Consider the following 18,600-nt stretch of genomic DNA (forward strand, 5'->3'; position numbering starts at 1 on the left):
ACATATCGAGTGGTGTGCAAATAATATACATATTTTATAAATCATCTATATAAGGACTTTGAATACTTAGTCTAGATTTTTCTTAGATAATACCGTGGCCTTCTGTTATGCAGTATTATTTTTACTAATTTTTGTAATTAAAAATTTTTCCTTAAAAGTTTTTTTTTTTAATTTTTCCACAGTGGAATGGGCACAGCTCAAAAATCAAAGTGAACTTGACTTACGAATTACTCCAATCTCCGTGAATATTTTTTTTCACACGACGAATGAATCGTATTAAAGATCAACAGAGAATGCATTAGCCATAACTCGTAACGAATATGATGATTTAAGTATGCAACGCCATATCGAGATAAAAAGCTGAGGATTTGTCTCATTAAAATTTCCACATTCACATCCTTTCTTGTGCCAATCACAAATTACAACGACGGTAACGGATATTGATTTAATATTATGATATAATATTTAATCTTAAACACTATTCACTATTGATATTCCGTTTTTTTTGTTATGCAAGTAATAGCCGAGTGCATAATAATTGAATCATTAAATCAAAGAGTAGAAAATCAAAGTTGAACAGTCATACAATAAAGTGAATGCCACATTGAGTTGATGTAATGAACGTTTTTTTAATATTTGTTAGCACTGAACAAACAAAAATTCAATAAAACCGAGTGAGAAAAAAAATGACAGAGATGAATAAAAGTACATTGGTGAATCAGAATGATAAATTTTGATCGAGGGACTGTTATTCCGGATAAGTCGATATAATAGCTGTTCACTCCATCAGTATTTTGTTGTTTTGTAAATGAAAAAAAAAAGAAAAAAAAATACAGGCTTGCGTTCATCATTGGCGACTGGTTATTCACACGTGCAATTTCAATTAATAATCCCCTCCATAATGACGACAATTCAACGATTTTTTTCACGAATTGCCAGTTGTTGTCGCTTTGTACATAAACTATAAGTAATTTTTCATCTTCAAAATTTTTAAATTATGAATTAAAAACCGCCAGCATTGAACCCAACCGTAGATATACCTAATATAAAACAAGAACACAACAAAGTTTTTTTTTTCTGCATACGTTTGTTACATTTGAACATGTACATTGGCATGCTTTTTTTCGTTTTTTTTTTTCAGAGTAAGTCCCCCTACCCTTAGATTTCAGTTATTATTTTTCTACACATCATTTATACTCGATCTCACGAGTAACCATTTAACAACATCAGGATGATACCATCGATATTTAGTCTCTTATTACATTTGTCTTGATGCTAGGACTCTCTCTCTTTCTCTCTCAAAAACAATGAGCTATCAGACATTTGGGGAAATTTATTTCAAGGAATTACGAATCTCGAGGTGGACAGAATGGAGGAGGGAGGGGGTAGTTGCTTTTTTTTTCCTGTTTTCGTTTGGGTACAGAGAAGTTGATGATTTTGTTATTATGCAGCTTATCCACTCTTGAAGAGGAGAATCGCCACCTGACCCAGGTAGAAGTAGATGAAATGTCTTGTTTCATGCGTTACGTAGCTGCCGAAGTTACGTCCAACGATGCAGTGCCACGTGGGGTTGTACTTTTTGTCGAATTCTTTCTTGATAAATGCGGCAATATCCTGGAAGGTTTTTAATTCATGGAAATGAACATCAAATGAATCCCATTTTTTTTAGCGTCAATGCTGGACCATTTTTTTGTAGTTCAGCAGGGCATATTCTTTTTTGACTTCAACCAATACGAAAAAAACAATAATTTCCGATAAAAATGTAAATTTCCAATGGTCCAACTCGAGAAGAAAATAATCGATTCCCCAGAATTATTCCAAGCAAATTGAAAATAATCTGGAGATAATTCTAGCTCCCCATAGCAGTCGAAAATTCCTCCCCGTGATTGCCCTTGACATTTTCTCCAGCAATAGCTTTCGCAAAATATCCTGCGGTGTACCAGCCTCCCACAGGTTTCTCGATAACGTTGTTTACATTAAAAAAAAAAAGACTAAACTTTTCCCTCCGGGTCGTCACCCACCAGCCCACCCCCAATGAAATTACCCTGCAACTGATAGCGCAATTACCTTCTCGATATTGTATTTTTCCAGTGCCTGGGTTGCACAATCGACAGCATCCTGCTGCATCTCCTCCGACATATCAGCATTTTTAATAACAGCTTTACGGTCCGTCATATTGTATGGCCTAAACCGAGAAAAAAATTCAAGCAAGAAACATTAATTATCACAGCAATTAATATCGTCCTTATCACACATTATCACCCATCAACTCAAGAAAAAAAACATGGACCTGTCCAAGTCGTACCAAATAAAATATCAAGAGTGAATAAGTGACAACCGTTGGGGCCCAAATAGTCAGGAAAAATTCAAGTTGAATAAATTTTAAGGCAACCACGACATGGAAATCACCATTGACACACAAAAAATGACGGCCAGTCGAGGGAGTACGAAACAATTCAGTCTTTTCTAATAAACGTAACGGTTGTTATGGCAACATCATTCAATTCTCGAATCGAACGCAAATGCCCCAGGAATTTTGTTGTCGATAACAAACAAAATATTACCGAATCTGGTAACATGAAATTCCTAAGAATAGACTCCCAACATAATGTACACCATTGATTTAACAATTTTCAAGGCCTTGAAATTATTCAAATATCGACTGGCAATGGCACAAAATTTTCACATGAATATCAATTCTCGTGACAGACAATTCCCCCACCCCCTGTACTTCACATTGCACCACAAATTTTCATTAATAACGTCCATACAAATACCCCTCAAGCCAATCGATTCACAAAGTATTAAAAAAAAAAACTTCACAGACCCCATAAATACGGAAGTATCGGTGGGATCGAGAGGCCGACGACGATGGAACTCGTGCGGAAGTAAAAAAAAATTATATATAAATACATCGGCTTGTGCATAAAAGTCACTGAATGAACCTGATTACTCGTGATATCTTAACAGTGGCGTGGACATCAAATGCCGGCATTACGAACGATAATTATCCACCAGTATCAACAAATAACTCAGACGATGGTCTTGTTAATACAGGTGTAGCACAATACTGATGACTGACTAATTAGCAATAAGTCCTGGAGGCACTGAAATACGAGTGAAAAAAATAATATCGAAATTGGCGAGGGGGTTGGGAGGGAGATAGAGAGGGGCCTTCGAGAAACGCGGGAGGATAGCTCGTTTTGTCGATAGGTGGAAAAATAAAAATAGAAATTAGATCGCACGCGATCGACAAACTAGGTCGATTAATTAACCGAGCTGATTGGTTAGTAATTTGGAAAAAAAATATAATTAGTCACCTCCCTCCTCTTTAGCAAGTTTTGGCGAAATTGTGGCAGTCCACCCAACGGGTGTGTGTGTATGTGTGCGTGTGTGTCCCCCCCGCGCTCCTGTTGTGTGAGGTTTTTGACGTACATGGATATAGGTCCCCGGCAAAAGACTCCGGAGGTAAGTGCAGAAAAAAAAAAGTGATAATGTTGAGAGATTTTTATAACACGTTTTTACAACTCACCTCTCTTTGGTTATTCACTGGGAGTTATTTAAATTCGTTCGCCCAGGATATTGTGATTATTTAGCGATTAATTGGCCTCGGGGATCAGCGATTTGACGATGATAAAACTTGGGTTTAACTGAGAACAAATTTTTCACGTACACGAGCCGACACCGAAAATTTGTCGTATGGACTGAAGATTGAAGCGCCTGGGTATCGTTGAAAAACCACCGTTTACGGCCCTCTGATTGGACGAAGCTTAGGGTCTTCTATCAGGGGCTTCTATCGTACCACAATGCAGTGCGACGACGATCGCGGGAAAAAACAAAAGCGGTGAGAGTATCCGCAGATTTTTGTTTCTTCGGAGAGACGATTTTCACTGTTTCAACAGTTGCAAGAATTTATATCTTCCATTAACTACTAGGGTTTCAGATATATTTCTTTTAACAATTTTTTTCTATCACATTGGGGAAGAAATAATTTCTTTGGGAGCTGGAAGTATCGTTGATCAGGTCAGGATGAACCCAAACTGATATTTTAATTAATCTTCGAATCTCCCAATTTGAAAAATTTATTTTACATTTTACAAACTCGAAAATTGGCGAATTTGAAAATATTCTGATCTCTGCACCGGCCACTAAAAATTCGGAAGCGAGTGTTTGCGGTTGTGGCAGCACTGTAGCCCGCCATTTTCCATACTTTGTCTCCCTACCCACCGGTTGTTCCGCCATCTTGCATTTATTTCCCACGATAGAGTCGTTGATGGTGCATCGAGGTGAAATTTTTACATCCTGAGAAAACAAAACATTCGGCAAAGCTTTCCCCGTGGGTCCCTTGGACAACCTTATTTTATATTTCAAGGCCAACAAAGAGTCATTGATAATGTCGCACGGTGGTAGAAATGAGTGTAGAATATACGTTGGTAATTTGCCACCAGATATAAGGACCAAGGATATACAGGACTTGTTCTATAAATTTGGTAAAGTAACATTCGTGGACTTGAAGAATCGCAGGGGACCACCATTCGCATTCGTGGAATTCGACGATCCAAGGTAAGTTATTTCATCATTCTGCAACGTCACTAGTGCCATAACTATTCCCTCTGATAAGAAATCGTGTGGAGGCATCGTGTGACCTCCACAAGCACCAGAGAGAGGCAAAAAAAAATATTGTCTACTCTTTTTTTTCTCCATTTTATGGCTCCGATAATGAAGGAGATACGCATGCGCCTGGGAGCCCTCGCAATTTGTTTTTCTTTATTGTGGTCAGGGTGCAATAAAAGTAGGTAAAGTACAGGAGAGTTGTTGGAAATTTTCAGGGACGCTGAGGATGCTGTACACGCCCGGGATGGCTATGATTACGATGGGTACAGGCTGAGAGTTGAGTTCCCCAGGGGTGGGGGGCCCAGTAATAATTTCAGGGGTGGACGGGGAGCTGGGGACAGTGGGCGTGGAGGTCGTGGCGATGTGGGAAACTCGAGGGGAAGAGGACCACCTGCTCGGAGGTCACAGTACAGGGTTCTTGTCACTGGGCTGCCTCCGTCTGGTAGCTGGCAGGATCTCAAGGATCATATGAGAGAGGCTGGTGATGTCTGCTTTGCCGATGTCTACAAGGATGGAACAGGAGTGGTGGAGTTCCTGCGGTATGAGGATATGAAGTATGCGGTGAAGAAACTCGATGACTCGAGATTCAGATCACATGAGGTGTGTATGGGCTCATTTTGTTGAGGGGGAGTTGGGCTGAATGAAGACTAGGGTGGGGAACTACTGTGAGGAGTAGAGAGATGGTTTTTTTCTTCAAGTTGACGTATTGAACTACAGTTTTAATTTCGATGCTTTCAGGGAGAAGTGGCCTATATAAGAGTCAAAGAAGACCACACAACGGGTGAGCGAGGACGCAGTGAAGATCGTGAGAGAGGTGGTGGACGCAGTCGTTCACGTAGCTACAGTCCACGTCGTCGTGGCTCGCCAACCTATTCCCCACTGCGACGTAACTACTCGCGCTCACGATCACGCTCGAGGTCTCGTTCTTACGACTAAGTGTGTACGTATATACCCATATATGTCTCACATTTGATAACAATAACCGAAACACGTTGATTTGCTTTTGACACGATTTCATGGTTTTCTAATTTTAGAAGAAAAAGAAATGATAAAAATTGCTGAGGAGATATTAAACTTATTGCTTGGCTTTCCAATCCAACAATTGTGACTGGCAATTGAGCGCTACCAATTTGATATTCTTGTCAATATGTTTCCTTTTTTTCATCGCAATTGTTGTATGAAGGGCTGGAAGAAGAGATGGATATTTTTCAAAGGCAGAATTGGAGTTAAATTTTTATAATTTTTATTGCAACGTTGATTTTCTGAGTGTTAAAATTTACTGATTCTTCGATTCTGCACATTTCAGTTGAACATTCCGTTATGAATCTGTTTTTTTTTTTCTCTTCAGACGCTGACACAAAAATTGTTTGATGAAAAAATGAATGCAAAAAGCTCAATAATCATGAAACTCTCGATTCGATGACTGCCCAGATCAAGAATCATTAACAATCACATTTATAATTTTCCAAAAGTCTCCCTTACGACCATATTATAGAGAAAACAACATCATTTTCATCGTCTTGAATATGAAACCTAGATGCCAGAGATTAAGAACTGCGACTTGAGTGGCCTTGATAAAAAAAAAAAAGTGTCGTTGAAGAATTTATTTTTACTCTTGTGCTTGACAATTGCGTTATTCATTCTCTTTCTCAGACACTTCCGACACTTCATTCAGACTGTAGAAAAAAAAATAATATTGAATTCAGTAGTCAAAAGTGCAAGCTAACAGATTATTTTGTCAAATAAAATGGAGAAAAGTGGAAGAATTGTAGACCATAAATATTCTATAAGCGTACAAAATTCAATCTAAACAAATTGAATTTTTGTTTTCCTTTTGCTGAAATTCAATTGTCTTTGAAAATTCTCATAAATTTTCAAAATTATCAAATCAAAAGGGAAACAAAAATAATGTCTTGACCATATTTTCTGTGATTTTACTTAATACATTTTGTCCATACAAATCGATGAAAAGATCACAGAAAATTTTGTTATGAATAAGTTTATAAAACAACAAAAATGAAACTATTTAATCCAAAAATCACACGTCTGTAATCAAGAAACTAATGTATTTTTTCTTCTTTTGTATATTGGATTGGATTGTAACACAATGAATGAAAAACTGAACCCCACACGATCGTTGATTCTTCGATGGATAATTGAGAGATGGACCCGCGCGTTTTGGATGGATTATTTTATCGTCGAATAATAATAATTATTAATAATGATATATTCATTATCATAAAGTCAGGAATAATGGGACAGGATTGCATTAACCAAGAGGAAAGATTTTAAATTGCGGATTAAGGAATTTAAAAAAAAAATATTTTCACGAATGGAATTTCATCGAGACTAAAGCACACAAAAGGCCACAATTTATCAGAGGACCCCCTGACTGTTCTTATCAATTTATCACTTTACATTCGTTCACTACTCTGTCCAGTATCCACTGTGGAGAACAATAGTGTATCAGTGATCAATTAACTATCGACTTTGTTTAACTGTCATTTTATCGATTGAACATTTGTTTTGAATAATTCCGAGGATCGATCGAGGAACAATCGTGATGAAAAATTTGCCATGAGAGGGAATGAGAAATTTTTTGCAATCATCAGTGTAACCGTTTAGTGCGTCGTAATGAAAAAAAAGGAGCTACGAGGAATCAGAAAGCTCCAAGAGGACTTTTAAATCGTTTAAAATCATTCGATATAATCGTTATAATCGGCCTTGCGTCTCGATGGGATCTGACTGGATGTTTTTAGAGGATTGAAACAGGAGAGGATTATAAAATTGGGATTAGGATATCTTCGCGGGATATTGTTAAATGCGGATTTATCCATTGGAGTTATGGAGTATATTTGGAAACACAGGATGTGGGATTAAATAATGTAAGAGATATGGGAATTGTCAATTGTGCGGATCAGAGGCTTGTCGCCTTCTAGGGCTCATGGATCGCTTCGATGCTAGGTTGGAGCGATTGGATTATTGGAGAACTGTTGGATTATCGGGATTTTCGTGGATTATCAGTGGATCGGATGCCTGAGGTATTTGGACACCGATTTCAATTCTCCTTTTTTTATATTCTCGTTTCAATTATTCTCACAGTAAGGTACTTGTTCCTTTACTCTTGCATGTGTTATTATTTTTTTGCTTAATTAATAACTCTGAACACTTGGAGAGCACTTGGAAGACATTAATAATAGATGAGTCAGATTAATGAGGAGCACTCGGATGTACTCTGTTTTCCCTCAATTGACGAAATTCGTTGACGTGATGAAAGTCATTGGTCACCCCTCACCCTGAGTAGTTCTCTGTGTGCAATCGTGCTTTAACATTTTTATTTACCTCCATTTTAGTGATTTTGTGCTTATAAATTTTAGATTTTTTTTCTTGAAATCGTTGGGATTATTTCTACAATCTTTCCTTTTTACTTTTAGTTCTTTCATTGAATTTATATTTTTTTAATGGAAGTTTGCCGAGAACAGGTAGATTGGTTTGCAGGTTCGTGGGACGTCACTGGACTATCGCTGTATGTTTATTTATTCATTCAATAAATACGGAGAACAAGAGCATCTGAGTCTTGAAGTATTTTATTTAATTACATGTAGTATATTGACAAGTGGTATTTTATTTCGTCGTGAGTGGAGATTTTCGTGAAGTGTAAAGCCAGAAAAAATTACCAGGATTCACCCACTGGACGCAGGATGATCTCTTGCACCTGAAACAAGACAACGTGTATTTTTCGAGTTAAGTGCAAGTGGGATTAATTAAATGATTTGATTATGTACTGAAACGTGTGCTGGTGTGGACAAGACATAGATTATTGCAGCCGCAATATCGTCAGGTTTTAACGAGGGCATTGCGTTCAGAATTTCCCTGGAGAATGATGAATATTCCGACATCAGATCTGTGGCTACCAGACCTGGAGTAATTGACTAGAAGAAAAATGAATTTTACACTGAAAAAGGGCTCAAAATATATTCTTTTGAATATATTAAATCATTTCTTCTTGGCATGATTTAATAAATTGTTTTTTAAATTTCTTGAAATTAATAACAATAATGAATCATCACCGTGATACGAATTTTAGATCCGGTTAGTTCATTCCTCAGAGATTGTGCCAGCGCGGTTATAGCTCGCTTCGAGGCGGGATAAACACTGAAACCCGGAACAGCAGGGACTCGATCACCAGCAAGACTGTTCACGTGAACGATGAGACCCTCGTCCTCACTTTCCCTCATGATTTTCAATCCCTCTCGGGTAGCTAGACACAGCCCCAGTACATTGACATCGAAAACTGCTTTCCAGTCCTCCAAGCGGCCTTCTGGAATAATTAATTAATCGTTCGTGCATAATCATTCAATCAGGCCTGTTTGAGTAATTGCTTGGTCAATCAGGGAAGATTAATATTAGTTAGTGGAGACAGCAAGTGGTCTGGGTTCCTTGGGCGTTTCTGATTGAATATTTTCGAATAGATCTTGACCATAATATATTCATCATTGATTATTAAATCAGGTAATTAATAGATTGATGAAGTGGGGAAGTAATGAATTATAGTATTTTCCACTATTCACCACTCAGCGTTGTCTCGATTGTAATTCCTGCGTTATTGACAAGCACGTCGATCCTCCCCAGGTGCTCCTTCACCCATGCGAACGCGAGGATGACACTCTCCTCCCGGGATACATCGCACTCGACTGCGTGCAATTTTCCTGGCTTTTCTCCCAGGGAAGAGGCCAGCTCTTCGATTTTATCAACTCTTCGGGCTAGCCCCGCGACAATCAATCCTATTGAACGGACAAAAAGATATGATTTCTTGTTGCAAAATGATTTGAAAGATTTGAACGTGGAATGTTTTGTCTGACGCGAAAAATTATAACAACAAATCAGGACATTTCTCCATTTGGCAAATCGCACAATCAATTATTTTGGAATAATAAAAATCTCGATTCGTACCATTGCGCACAAGTTCCCTGGCAATAGCGGCGCCAATTCCACCGCTCGCACCAGTCACGACCGCGACTTTACTCGACCAACGATTCATCCTGAACTGCGTTCAGTCAAATCTCCCGCAATCGCCGTAGATCGAATAGGGGAACCCCAGTGTAATCGATCTCACCTGTTATGAGTATTGAAATTGATATTTTTGTAAACATGGAAATTAAAAAATTGAGAGAAACCGGATAAAGCGGATCGGATCATCATCTGGGTGACCTTACTCCAACATATCCGAAGATATTGAATTCATTCTCGAGAAGGTATCAAAGACGTTTTTTCATATACAAATGTCAATCCGTAATTCTTCGGTGAACAATCTAGAAACTCTCAGGGTGAAAAGTCACTCCCTCCTCCAATAAAACAAACTAAATTAAAAATTTTAATTTCACATGATTCAAATCTTCCCGGCGTTCTCACTCGGTAAAAAGAACGCTCTGCTTTGCCGGTCTCGTTTGGCGCAAAAATTTAAATTGAGAAACAATTTTTTTTCTATTGATTACTTTTCTTGAGAATTTTCTCAGTCGTCCCGAGGTACTTATTCACCGCTTTGGCAACGAGAAAAGACTAATGATCTCGTGGGTCGAACGCAATGCATTGAGCTTTGAATGTTTCGAAAATTTCACATTTATTCTTAAATAAATAATGTCGGTAGTGACCTCTGTATGCGATGGGCGGAACCCTCACGCCTGCAGGACAGGAAGTAGTCACCTCTCTGTGCCACATTTTCCACTATTCAATTGTTGGACATATAAATTATTGACCTACGAACGATTCTTTATCGTTGTGCTGTGAGATTATTGAATAATATTAAGTTTTACTCATCTGTCGGTCAAACTCGTTGGATCTTCAATTAATCATTTAAAAATCAATCGGTGACTAACGAAGCATTTTAACCTCAGTACAAACGAGTACAAACCTGGGACAAACGACATAATTAATTCATTTGACGAAAAGTAATCACCTGTGGTTATCTACACACGAACGGCCCCTTGATTGTGATTATTTGTTGATGTAGTGGGTAAATGTCAGTTCTAATAATACATTCCCCGAAAGAAATCTCGGAAATAAATTGAAAGCATTGTGCAATCGACCGTAGCCTGCCACGTGCATTCTCAGTGAATATCATAAGTTCTGGATGCAGACTGGAATAAACAGACTTTTCAGTGATATGTGCTCGTGTACGTCTGTCAGAGATACGAGTTGGTGGGTGTAGTGTCGCATTACTCAGCCCAGGAAAAGGTGATTTTGGGTGGTCAGCAGAATTCGATGCCAAAGAACGGTAAATACCATTAATTATTCAGCTCATTAACATTCTGGGGGGGACCTGGGGCCAGTGGTGTCAGAAACATGTGTCATTTTCGGTACCAAAAAATCAGTTGTACGAAATTTGTCTAGTTGTTTACCACGGAAAAATTATCGATATCTGTTTTTGTGAGTCATTTTTAGTCAAAATTACTCAGATTAATTGGTTTATCAGTGTCCAGGGACTTTGATAGCCCATCAGAATTATCGGTTATGGGTCATTTCACACGCCTCCTCGCGATAATTGTTTCATCGTTGATAGATGAAAGAGCTCCAGACGGTGAGGAGAAAAAAAAAACACGAGAGCAATTTAACCCAATTGACGAGTTCTGTTTGACGTTAAACTAGTGACCTCACTGCGCCATCAGTCCTCCCCGCCATAAAATGATATAAATAAGGAAATAAATAAGTTTTTTGAGGAAAATTTCAGCGATGGTGGATCATAAAATACGTCGACTAAATAAATAAAACGATAACGAAAGTTAATTGATTGTCAATCAAGCAAATTCCGGTGATATTTCATTTTAAATGACGATTATGTCTTTTTAATTGCAATTGAGTGACAAGTGGGGCACGACGGGTATTTTTAACCTATTGTTTATAATGACTTAACAAATTATTAGTGAAACGCCATTTTTAAGGCGAATTGCAGCTTTCAATTGGCAATTTTGTTATTGATATATCAACACTGAAAACATTAATCGGATCCATTTTGGCTCATCCTCCTGTGATAATTAACATGACAGTTAATTTATTTGTAATTTCTATCCTCAAGGCATATCAGACTAATGAAACAAATTCCATTCGCCAATTATTGTTGCATTGGGAGTAATGAAAAGCTGAAAGGGAAATTGTGGGTTTAGAACAAGTGGGATTATCCTACAATGGTTTATTGCATAAGTGAAAGGTTCGTTTGTGGGTAATTCCCTGAATTAATTCTTCTGGTGGTGCAGGTGGTGTAGGAAGATGCTATGGCGGCCTCGGAGTCACGCAATAACGAGGAGGATATGAATGGGGAGTCTGAGTCAGAGGGTAGCAGTATTTATCAGTGTGGATCGGTCATATCAACAGTACCTGACAGGCATGGCTTCCTGGGTGGAGCGCAGTACAGTCCTGAGAGGTTTTACCACAATAGTTTACAATAAAATTTGTCTACCATTTTTTTTACAAATTTATCATTTATACATTTTTTTATGATTACTGTTATCTCAGGAAACAAGCAATATCTCCAGAGGTGATTTTAAGAAGAGAAAGAAAATGGATTCGAATGCTGAACAATTGGAGTTCATTTATGACAAATAATTATCGTAAAGTACGTGAGAGATGTCGAAAAGGAATACCTCCGTCGGTGAGGCTTCGTGCCTGGCTGAATCTCTGTGGTGGTCAACTCTTGATGACCGAGAATCCAAATTTGTACGAGGAGTTGTTAAAACGTCCTGGGGATCCAAAGTATCTCGAGGATATAAAGAAGGATCTGCACAGACAGTTTCCACATCACGAGATGTTCGTAGAGAATGGTCCTGGTCAGCAGCAGTTGTTCCTAGTGCTCAAGGCTTACTCGATATTAAACAGTAAAGTTGGATACTGCCAGGCGCAAGCTCCCATCGCTGCTTTTTTGTTGATGCACATGCCGTCAGTCCAGGCTTTCTGGTGTCTCGTGGCGGTTTGTGATAAATATCTTGTAGGCTACTACAGCCAAGGGATGGAGACACTCCAGAGGGATGGGGACATACTCTTTGCATTGTTGAAGAGAGTTTCTCCAGTTGCTTATAAACATCTGGTGAGTTATTTCCTCGTATCACTTGACGACCATTTTTAAAAATCAAGTTTTATTTCTCTCAATCACTTTGACTAGTTGTTTTGTAGGTGAGATGCATTTCTCACTAAATGAAACCTGATTTATTCGAGTCGAACTATTTAACTTTCACTTCACCCGGAAAGTAATTGGATTTGTCATTGAAATTTCAGAAAAAACAGAAAATGGAACCGATTTTGTACATGACTGAATGGTTCCTCTGTGTCTACACGAGGACCCTCCCTTGGGAGAGCATTCTCAGGGTTTGGGATATGTTCTTGTGTGAAGGAGTGAAGATAATATTCAAAGTTGGTCTTGTGCTGCTCAAAGGATCACTGGGACGCTCGTCCCTCACCAAACAATGTCCTACCATGTATGAAACCCTCCAATTATTAAGAAACCCTCCACCAGAGATAATGGAAGAAGAAGCACTAGTTAATCAGGTGAGAATTCCCTCATTAATTCATCCAAACATCCAATTTCCCAAAATTCGTAAAAACAAAATTAAAATTAAATGAAATATATTTTCTCATTTTTTATTAAATAATATTTTCTATTTTTTTTTTCAGATCATGAGACTGAATTTGAGTGAAGAGGATTTCGAGTACGAGCACCAGAGACAGATTCGAAAGAGGAGTAAAATGAAGGATCAAACTTCTCATGCCACTGCCAACGGCCTAGACTGAATCTACCGACAAACTGGACATTGAGAAACCTCAAAAAAATTTCCAAAAAAAAATCAATATCCTAATCCTCAGTCAACAGGTGTGCCTTTCTCACAAGTAATATCCTCAATTAAACAAAAAGAGAATTAATCATACATTTTCTAAGGCTAGTTAGGCAATTAAAGACAGACAAACATAATAATCAAATCGAATAATCGAAGTATCTTGCGCACATTCCCGTGAATAATCCCACGAATACCCATTGTATTTTCTCATGTAAAAAACCCTCAAATGTCATTGGCAACAAAAAATGATTGCACAATTCCTATATTTTTCCTCAATATAAAAAATTCCCATGCAATTACTATTCATAATATTCATAACTGAGATAAATGGGGGAATTGTTATTAAAATTTATGTTCTTCAGTTAATATTAGTATTTATGTACAAAACTTAGGTGTTTCCACAATCAGTCGTATTTTTTAATAATAAAAGATAATGCTTATTATGGTATGTAATAATATAGAATGAAAGATTATTTAATTTCGTTGAATTGGTGAATAAATAATACATTTGATTGAGTTTAAATAAAAATTCTGTTATTCATTGATTGAGGTAAAATCTGTCTTCCATATTTTCGCTTGATTATGACAATTTTAATTCAAATCAGTGTTTTCGATTTCTTCGCGTACGAGATTTGGGAGTCGCTGTGGAGCTCTCGGGGACGATTATTGTACCTCCAGCTATGTCGTCTTTATCCGTTAAATTTTCGATCTGCTTCTGCGCCTCCAAGAAGAACATCAGGTCTCGTATTTGCTCTTTAAGGTCCTGGATTTCCTTGTCTCTGGTATTTTTGCTCTCTTTCAGTTCGTCCTGCAGTTGCTTGTGCTTCGTTTGCCACGAGGTCTGATTCAACTGGAGGGCCTGCCGAAGCTCCCTCTCCTCAGATAATTCAGATTGTGACTGATTCAATTTTGTCGTCGACGTCTGCAATCGCTTTTCCAACGATAATTTCTCTTTTGTCAGAGCTATTATTTTCTCCTGAAATGGAAATTTATGCAAAAATTTCTAAAATTGTAAATCCCAGTTATTTCAATAAATTTTACCTTGATATGTGAATTTTCGTCTGATATTGAATTCAATTTTTCCCTCAATTCCCCAATTTCCGAGGAGGATCGTTGTTCAATGCGATTTAACCGATCCTCGAAGTACTGTCTCTGTGTCTCCAACTGAGAAGTAAGTAAGTACGTAAATTCCAGTTGCACAGCATCAACTTTTTCATCAACAGCTGCACCCTCGCCCTTCGTGGGCTCTTGTCCACCCTCGACCATCTTGCCATCCTTATCCTGAAGCAGACGATGGACGAAATTGTCACCGACATAATCCCAGACACGATTGTTTCCTAGTTGCATTGCGTAGCAGTGATGTGTGTCACGATAATGCTCAAATGCATGACCTTGGTGGTAGCGGGAGCAACCAATATGACCGCAGATCAGGCAAATCCACAGGGCCTCGTTGCTTGTGCCTGCAGCACATTCCATGCAGTGGCTGTCTGCCACAGGCTCAGGAGTCTGTGCATAACGACATACTGGGCACGATATGTCACCCCATTTGACTAAACAGCTCGAGTGAAACGTGTGATTGCACAATATCGTGAGTATTCCATCCACACTCTCGTCCATTCTCTCCAAACAGACCGGACAAGAAGGCAGTTCTATGTGACCAGCGAGTGCCATTCCATTGTCAGCAACCTCAACTCTCGAGACAAAAACCATGTGACAAACAACGTCGGGTTCGAGAGAATTGTAAGGGGCACCATTGAACGTCTCGTAGAACTCGTTCGCTGCAGCCTAGACATTGAAAAAAAATCCTCTTCAAGTTCATCTGATTTTTACGTTACGTCAATGTTCATTTCTCTGGACTAGTTTTGACTGAACTCACGTACAGACGAACGCATTGTGATGAGGGCCATGTACTGGTTGGGACTGTTATCTCGGAGAATCCGGAAATGCTGAATGTCCTGGTGACAAGCTGCTGTGAATGTCAGCAAGTCGTGACAGGTCATTGTCGCTGGGACTGACAGGATGCATATTGTGTGACTACGATCGGCTGCTGAATGTTTCTCAGTTAACTTTCTAGAGAAAGATTTAATAATAGTTTTGTTAGATGGGGGCGGAAGAAATGTTTAATTGATTGTTGGAAATTGTTGCACTTTGCAATGGACTTTCAATCAAGTAATCAAGTGTTAAAAATCTCGAGCATTTTTTTTTCGAGACTCCAGCAGTAATTTTTGACCCCTAACCCCACTAATTTCCAATCTTATTGTAAACTAGGCCATACTCTTCCTTATAAAGATGCAAAATCCCTTTGGTGACCTCTACGAAGGGATTCCCAGATATAAAATTGATCTGATCCGTTGACGATGTGTTCGCTGGAGCTCCTTCAACAGTTGCTGCATTAATCTGATTCGACGAGGACGAGGACTCCTCCGAGTTTGGCCTTGAGTGGGGTTTACTCGATCCCTGAGAGGACAACAAAGGAACTGGGCCCTCAGTGACACTTGCGTAACTCTCCACTGTGATGTCACGAGGCTCTCGTCTTCCTCGCATTTTCCTAGCTGCCATTGTACCTGTTCACAATAATTCAATAAATCAAAATGAGTTTGAGCTGAGCACAGCAGAAAATTGTAATTATGACATGTTATTTGGGGTCTACTGATAGTGTTGTCACATACTTGCTGTCTCTTCTGCCTCCGGGTCTACGATTTCAATGCGAATGACGCAGAGTGACACCAGTATTGTTGAAGACATCACACAATAAGCCAGAGGCTCATTTTATTTTACTATTGATGGACACGACGACTTGATTTTTCTGAATTATCGAACGAGATTTTCTGTTTACTTTTCTTGTTGTCTGTGAAGAACAGTACACATCCTTGTGACCTTCTCTGTTGTTTTGATGGGAAATCAGATGGTCACTAAGCAGGTGGACAATTTCAGGGGAAAATTCCCTAGATTGTGAATCACATAGCTCGGGGAATTTAGTTTTCATAAACGAACCGTTTTGTGGTGCAATCATTTCCCCTGTGGCACCAAGAGGTCGCATCTACATGCGAATTAGGACCTTAAATAATTTTTTACATGAATCTGGTACAAGAATAAGATTTGCTTTGTGTTTGATAAGACGTTTATTACACTGAAAAATTATAATTTTAAAATAACAACAAATCTCAAGCTCGTAGTCTTTCCCTGGGGGCTTCCTCAGTTTCATATTCAATTTCGACTTTAGGTCTTTTGGACTTTCCTTTCTTTCCGTTATTCAATTTCAATTTCGATTTGCTCATTGGAGGTGTGATATCCTGGAAACGTCAATGAATGCATTATTTTAATAAAATTAGCGTCTAAAATTATTTAATTATAAAATACTAACCTCGATATCACTTGTGTCACTTTCGAAACTGTCAGACAAATCGACCCGTTCTCTCTGCCCGGAATCACTCTCCATCTGATGAATCAATTATTAATGTCATGAGGATTTGCAAATAATTGTTATTATAGTTATAATAATAATATTGTTTCACTCTTCGAATACCAGACTTCAATGACACTAAAAAAATTACCTCTTCTTCATAATTATCATCGTCGTCCTCGTCACTGTCACTAGCAGCTTCCACGAACCTCCCTCCGTTTCTCTCAAATTGATTTTCATCAGCTTCTAACTCGATTTCCACTTCCTTATCAATTTCCTGTTCACTCTCCTCCTGAATTGAAATCAGATCGATCATTAAAATCATGAATAATTACTCCCCCGATCACTTTTTACGAAATATACAAGTGGAATCTTTGGAATAATGACTCAGTGATTATTAGTTTATGTTTACCTCAGCTTCACTCTCTCTCTCGCTATCGCCTTCAACTTCAACAGCCTCCACTGCCTTGTCGAACACCCTCTGTGGGAAGTTGTAGATATCCTGGTACTGCAAACATAAACGATCAAGTGAATGAATCAAAATACTGGAGCAATTAATTTGGAAATTGACTGATATTATCAATTTATTATTAATAAAAATATTTCACGAGAATATCTTACCATTCCTTGTTTCAACCTATCCATCAACTGCTTCTCAATAGCAGTATCAAGCTTCGCAGCAATGAGAGCCTTTTCCTCCCTTCGTCTCTCCCTTCTCTCGATCTTCCTCTGTAATGGGACAATTTTTTTCTGGCGCCTCAGCTTCATTTTTCTCGTACGAATGAGGTACTGAGTGATCTTCACAAATCTCTGTTTGCATTTTGCTTTGATGAAACCCGGCCAGTACAGTAAGTTCTCGTTTATCTGGTGGATGGCCTTCTCGAAGTTTCTGGATAATTTGACCTTTTCCCACTGATTTTTGGGTTCATGAATTCTGTGATGAAGATGGGAATCTCATTAATGAATAGATAATTCATTGGATCGCGAATAACCAGAAGATTTGACTTGTCACGAGGTTTATTACTTCAAAGCTGAATTTTCTTGGAATGTTCGTAGTCTAGAATCATGTCAGGAATAAAAATATGCCATCACCTTTCAGCTGTTCTCATAAACAGGTAAATTATTCCATTCTCCTCCCTGACGGTGGCATATTGACTGTTGGCCAGCGGACACGACGCCCGACTGCACAATCCTGTCAAATTGTACTCGTTCCTGCAGAACCTCTGGCCCTTGGTGCTACAAGCAATTAAACCCCAGTCAGCTTCAATGTCTCCTCAAGAAAGATAATACAAAAACTCCACTTACTTGACTTTGAACGAGCAGAACGATTTATTGATGATGCTCCAGACAACCTGAAACAAAATTTTGAGGTTATCCCCTAAATCGTAGCTCATATCTCCCCTGAATAAATCAGACTTACATCGTCGTGCTGCATTTTTTTAAGTAAATCCTGTCACTTGTGCTTTCTAACCTCAAACCCACTTTACTTCATTAAACTGAGCACTTCTGAATAAATAAATTGCACCCGGAGAACTACCACGTGTGTTCGTGCGTGCAACAATACAACTGGACTCGTATTCCCGAGACCGAGACTTCTCAGCCAGTTTTAAAACCCAGGATCGATAAGGAAGGAAAACGAGGGCAGTCTGCACACACTTTCCCTTTCTTTTCGTCAATAAGTCAGCGAGACTAATTTATTAGTCTGATATCAATCAGATGTATGAAAAATTCAGTGGTGCGACTGGAACTCTCAACCCATCA

General features: G+C 38.6%; 6 protein-coding genes across 7 annotated transcripts; 2 read left to right on the top strand and 4 right to left on the bottom strand.

Annotated features, from left to right (window-relative positions):
* Positions 1–609: 609 nt before the first annotated feature.
* Positions 610–3,724, bottom strand: LOC135168733 (dynein light chain 2, cytoplasmic). The gene is made up of 3 exons (XM_064133199.1): positions 3,533–3,724; positions 2,068–2,185; positions 610–1,614 (listed from the first exon to the last, which is right to left on the bottom strand). The coding sequence occupies exons 2-3, from the start codon at positions 2,173–2,175 to the stop codon at positions 1,453–1,455; spliced, it is 270 nt and encodes an 89-aa protein (XP_063989269.1). The 5' UTR covers positions 2,176–2,185; positions 3,533–3,724; the 3' UTR covers positions 610–1,452.
* Positions 3,725–4,239: 515 nt separating this feature from the next.
* Sf2 (Splicing factor 2) lies at positions 4,240–5,554 on the top strand. The gene is made up of 3 exons (XM_064133184.1): positions 4,240–4,563; positions 4,830–5,214; positions 5,353–5,554. Exons 1-3 carry the CDS (start codon positions 4,394–4,396, stop codon positions 5,548–5,550), a joined length of 753 nt encoding a protein of 250 aa, XP_063989254.1. The 5' UTR covers positions 4,240–4,393; the 3' UTR covers positions 5,551–5,554.
* A 2,631-nt stretch (positions 5,555–8,185) lies between these two features.
* Positions 8,186–9,721, bottom strand: LOC135168726 (farnesol dehydrogenase-like). The gene is made up of 5 exons (XM_064133185.1): positions 9,568–9,721; positions 9,186–9,398; positions 8,685–8,935; positions 8,400–8,546; positions 8,186–8,329 (listed from the first exon to the last, which is right to left on the bottom strand). Exons 1-5 carry the CDS (start codon positions 9,653–9,655, stop codon positions 8,288–8,290), a joined length of 741 nt encoding a protein of 246 aa, XP_063989255.1. The 5' UTR covers positions 9,656–9,721; the 3' UTR covers positions 8,186–8,287.
* Positions 9,722–10,339: 618 nt separating this feature from the next.
* On the top strand, positions 10,340–13,965 carry LOC135168714 (TBC1 domain family member whacked). 2 transcript variants are annotated; one of them, XM_064133168.1, is made up of 5 exons: positions 10,340–10,888; positions 11,865–12,031; positions 12,124–12,691; positions 12,880–13,149; positions 13,276–13,965. In XM_064133168.1, the coding sequence occupies exons 2-5, from the start codon at positions 11,883–11,885 to the stop codon at positions 13,390–13,392; spliced, it is 1,104 nt and encodes a 367-aa protein (XP_063989238.1). In that variant the 5' UTR covers positions 10,340–10,888; positions 11,865–11,882; the 3' UTR covers positions 13,393–13,965. The 2 variants fall into 2 exon arrangements, with proteins under 2 accessions (XP_063989238.1, XP_063989239.1); XM_064133169.1 differs by lacking the exon at positions 10,340–10,888 and adding an exon at positions 10,963–11,491.
* LOC135168706 (BRCA1-associated protein) lies at positions 13,944–16,346 on the bottom strand. Its single transcript, XM_064133158.1, has 5 exons — positions 16,106–16,346; positions 15,712–16,000; positions 15,317–15,506; positions 14,478–15,221; positions 13,944–14,412 (listed from the first exon to the last, which is right to left on the bottom strand). Exons 1-5 carry the CDS (start codon positions 16,179–16,181, stop codon positions 14,038–14,040), a joined length of 1,674 nt encoding a protein of 557 aa, XP_063989228.1. The 5' UTR covers positions 16,182–16,346; the 3' UTR covers positions 13,944–14,037.
* A 188-nt stretch (positions 16,347–16,534) lies between these two features.
* On the bottom strand, positions 16,535–18,483 carry LOC135168719 (protein MAK16 homolog A). The gene is made up of 8 exons (XM_064133176.1): positions 18,260–18,483; positions 18,145–18,191; positions 17,932–18,075; positions 17,461–17,773; positions 17,252–17,347; positions 16,991–17,131; positions 16,801–16,875; positions 16,535–16,729 (listed from the first exon to the last, which is right to left on the bottom strand). Exons 1-8 carry the CDS (start codon positions 18,272–18,274, stop codon positions 16,601–16,603), a joined length of 960 nt encoding a protein of 319 aa, XP_063989246.1. The 5' UTR covers positions 18,275–18,483; the 3' UTR covers positions 16,535–16,600.
* Between the last annotated feature and the right edge of the window lie 117 nt (positions 18,484–18,600).

Source organism: Diachasmimorpha longicaudata, chromosome 13, assembly GCF_034640455.1.
Source record: "Diachasmimorpha longicaudata isolate KC_UGA_2023 chromosome 13, iyDiaLong2, whole genome shotgun sequence".
Taxonomy (NCBI): domain Eukaryota; kingdom Metazoa; phylum Arthropoda; class Insecta; order Hymenoptera; family Braconidae; genus Diachasmimorpha; species Diachasmimorpha longicaudata.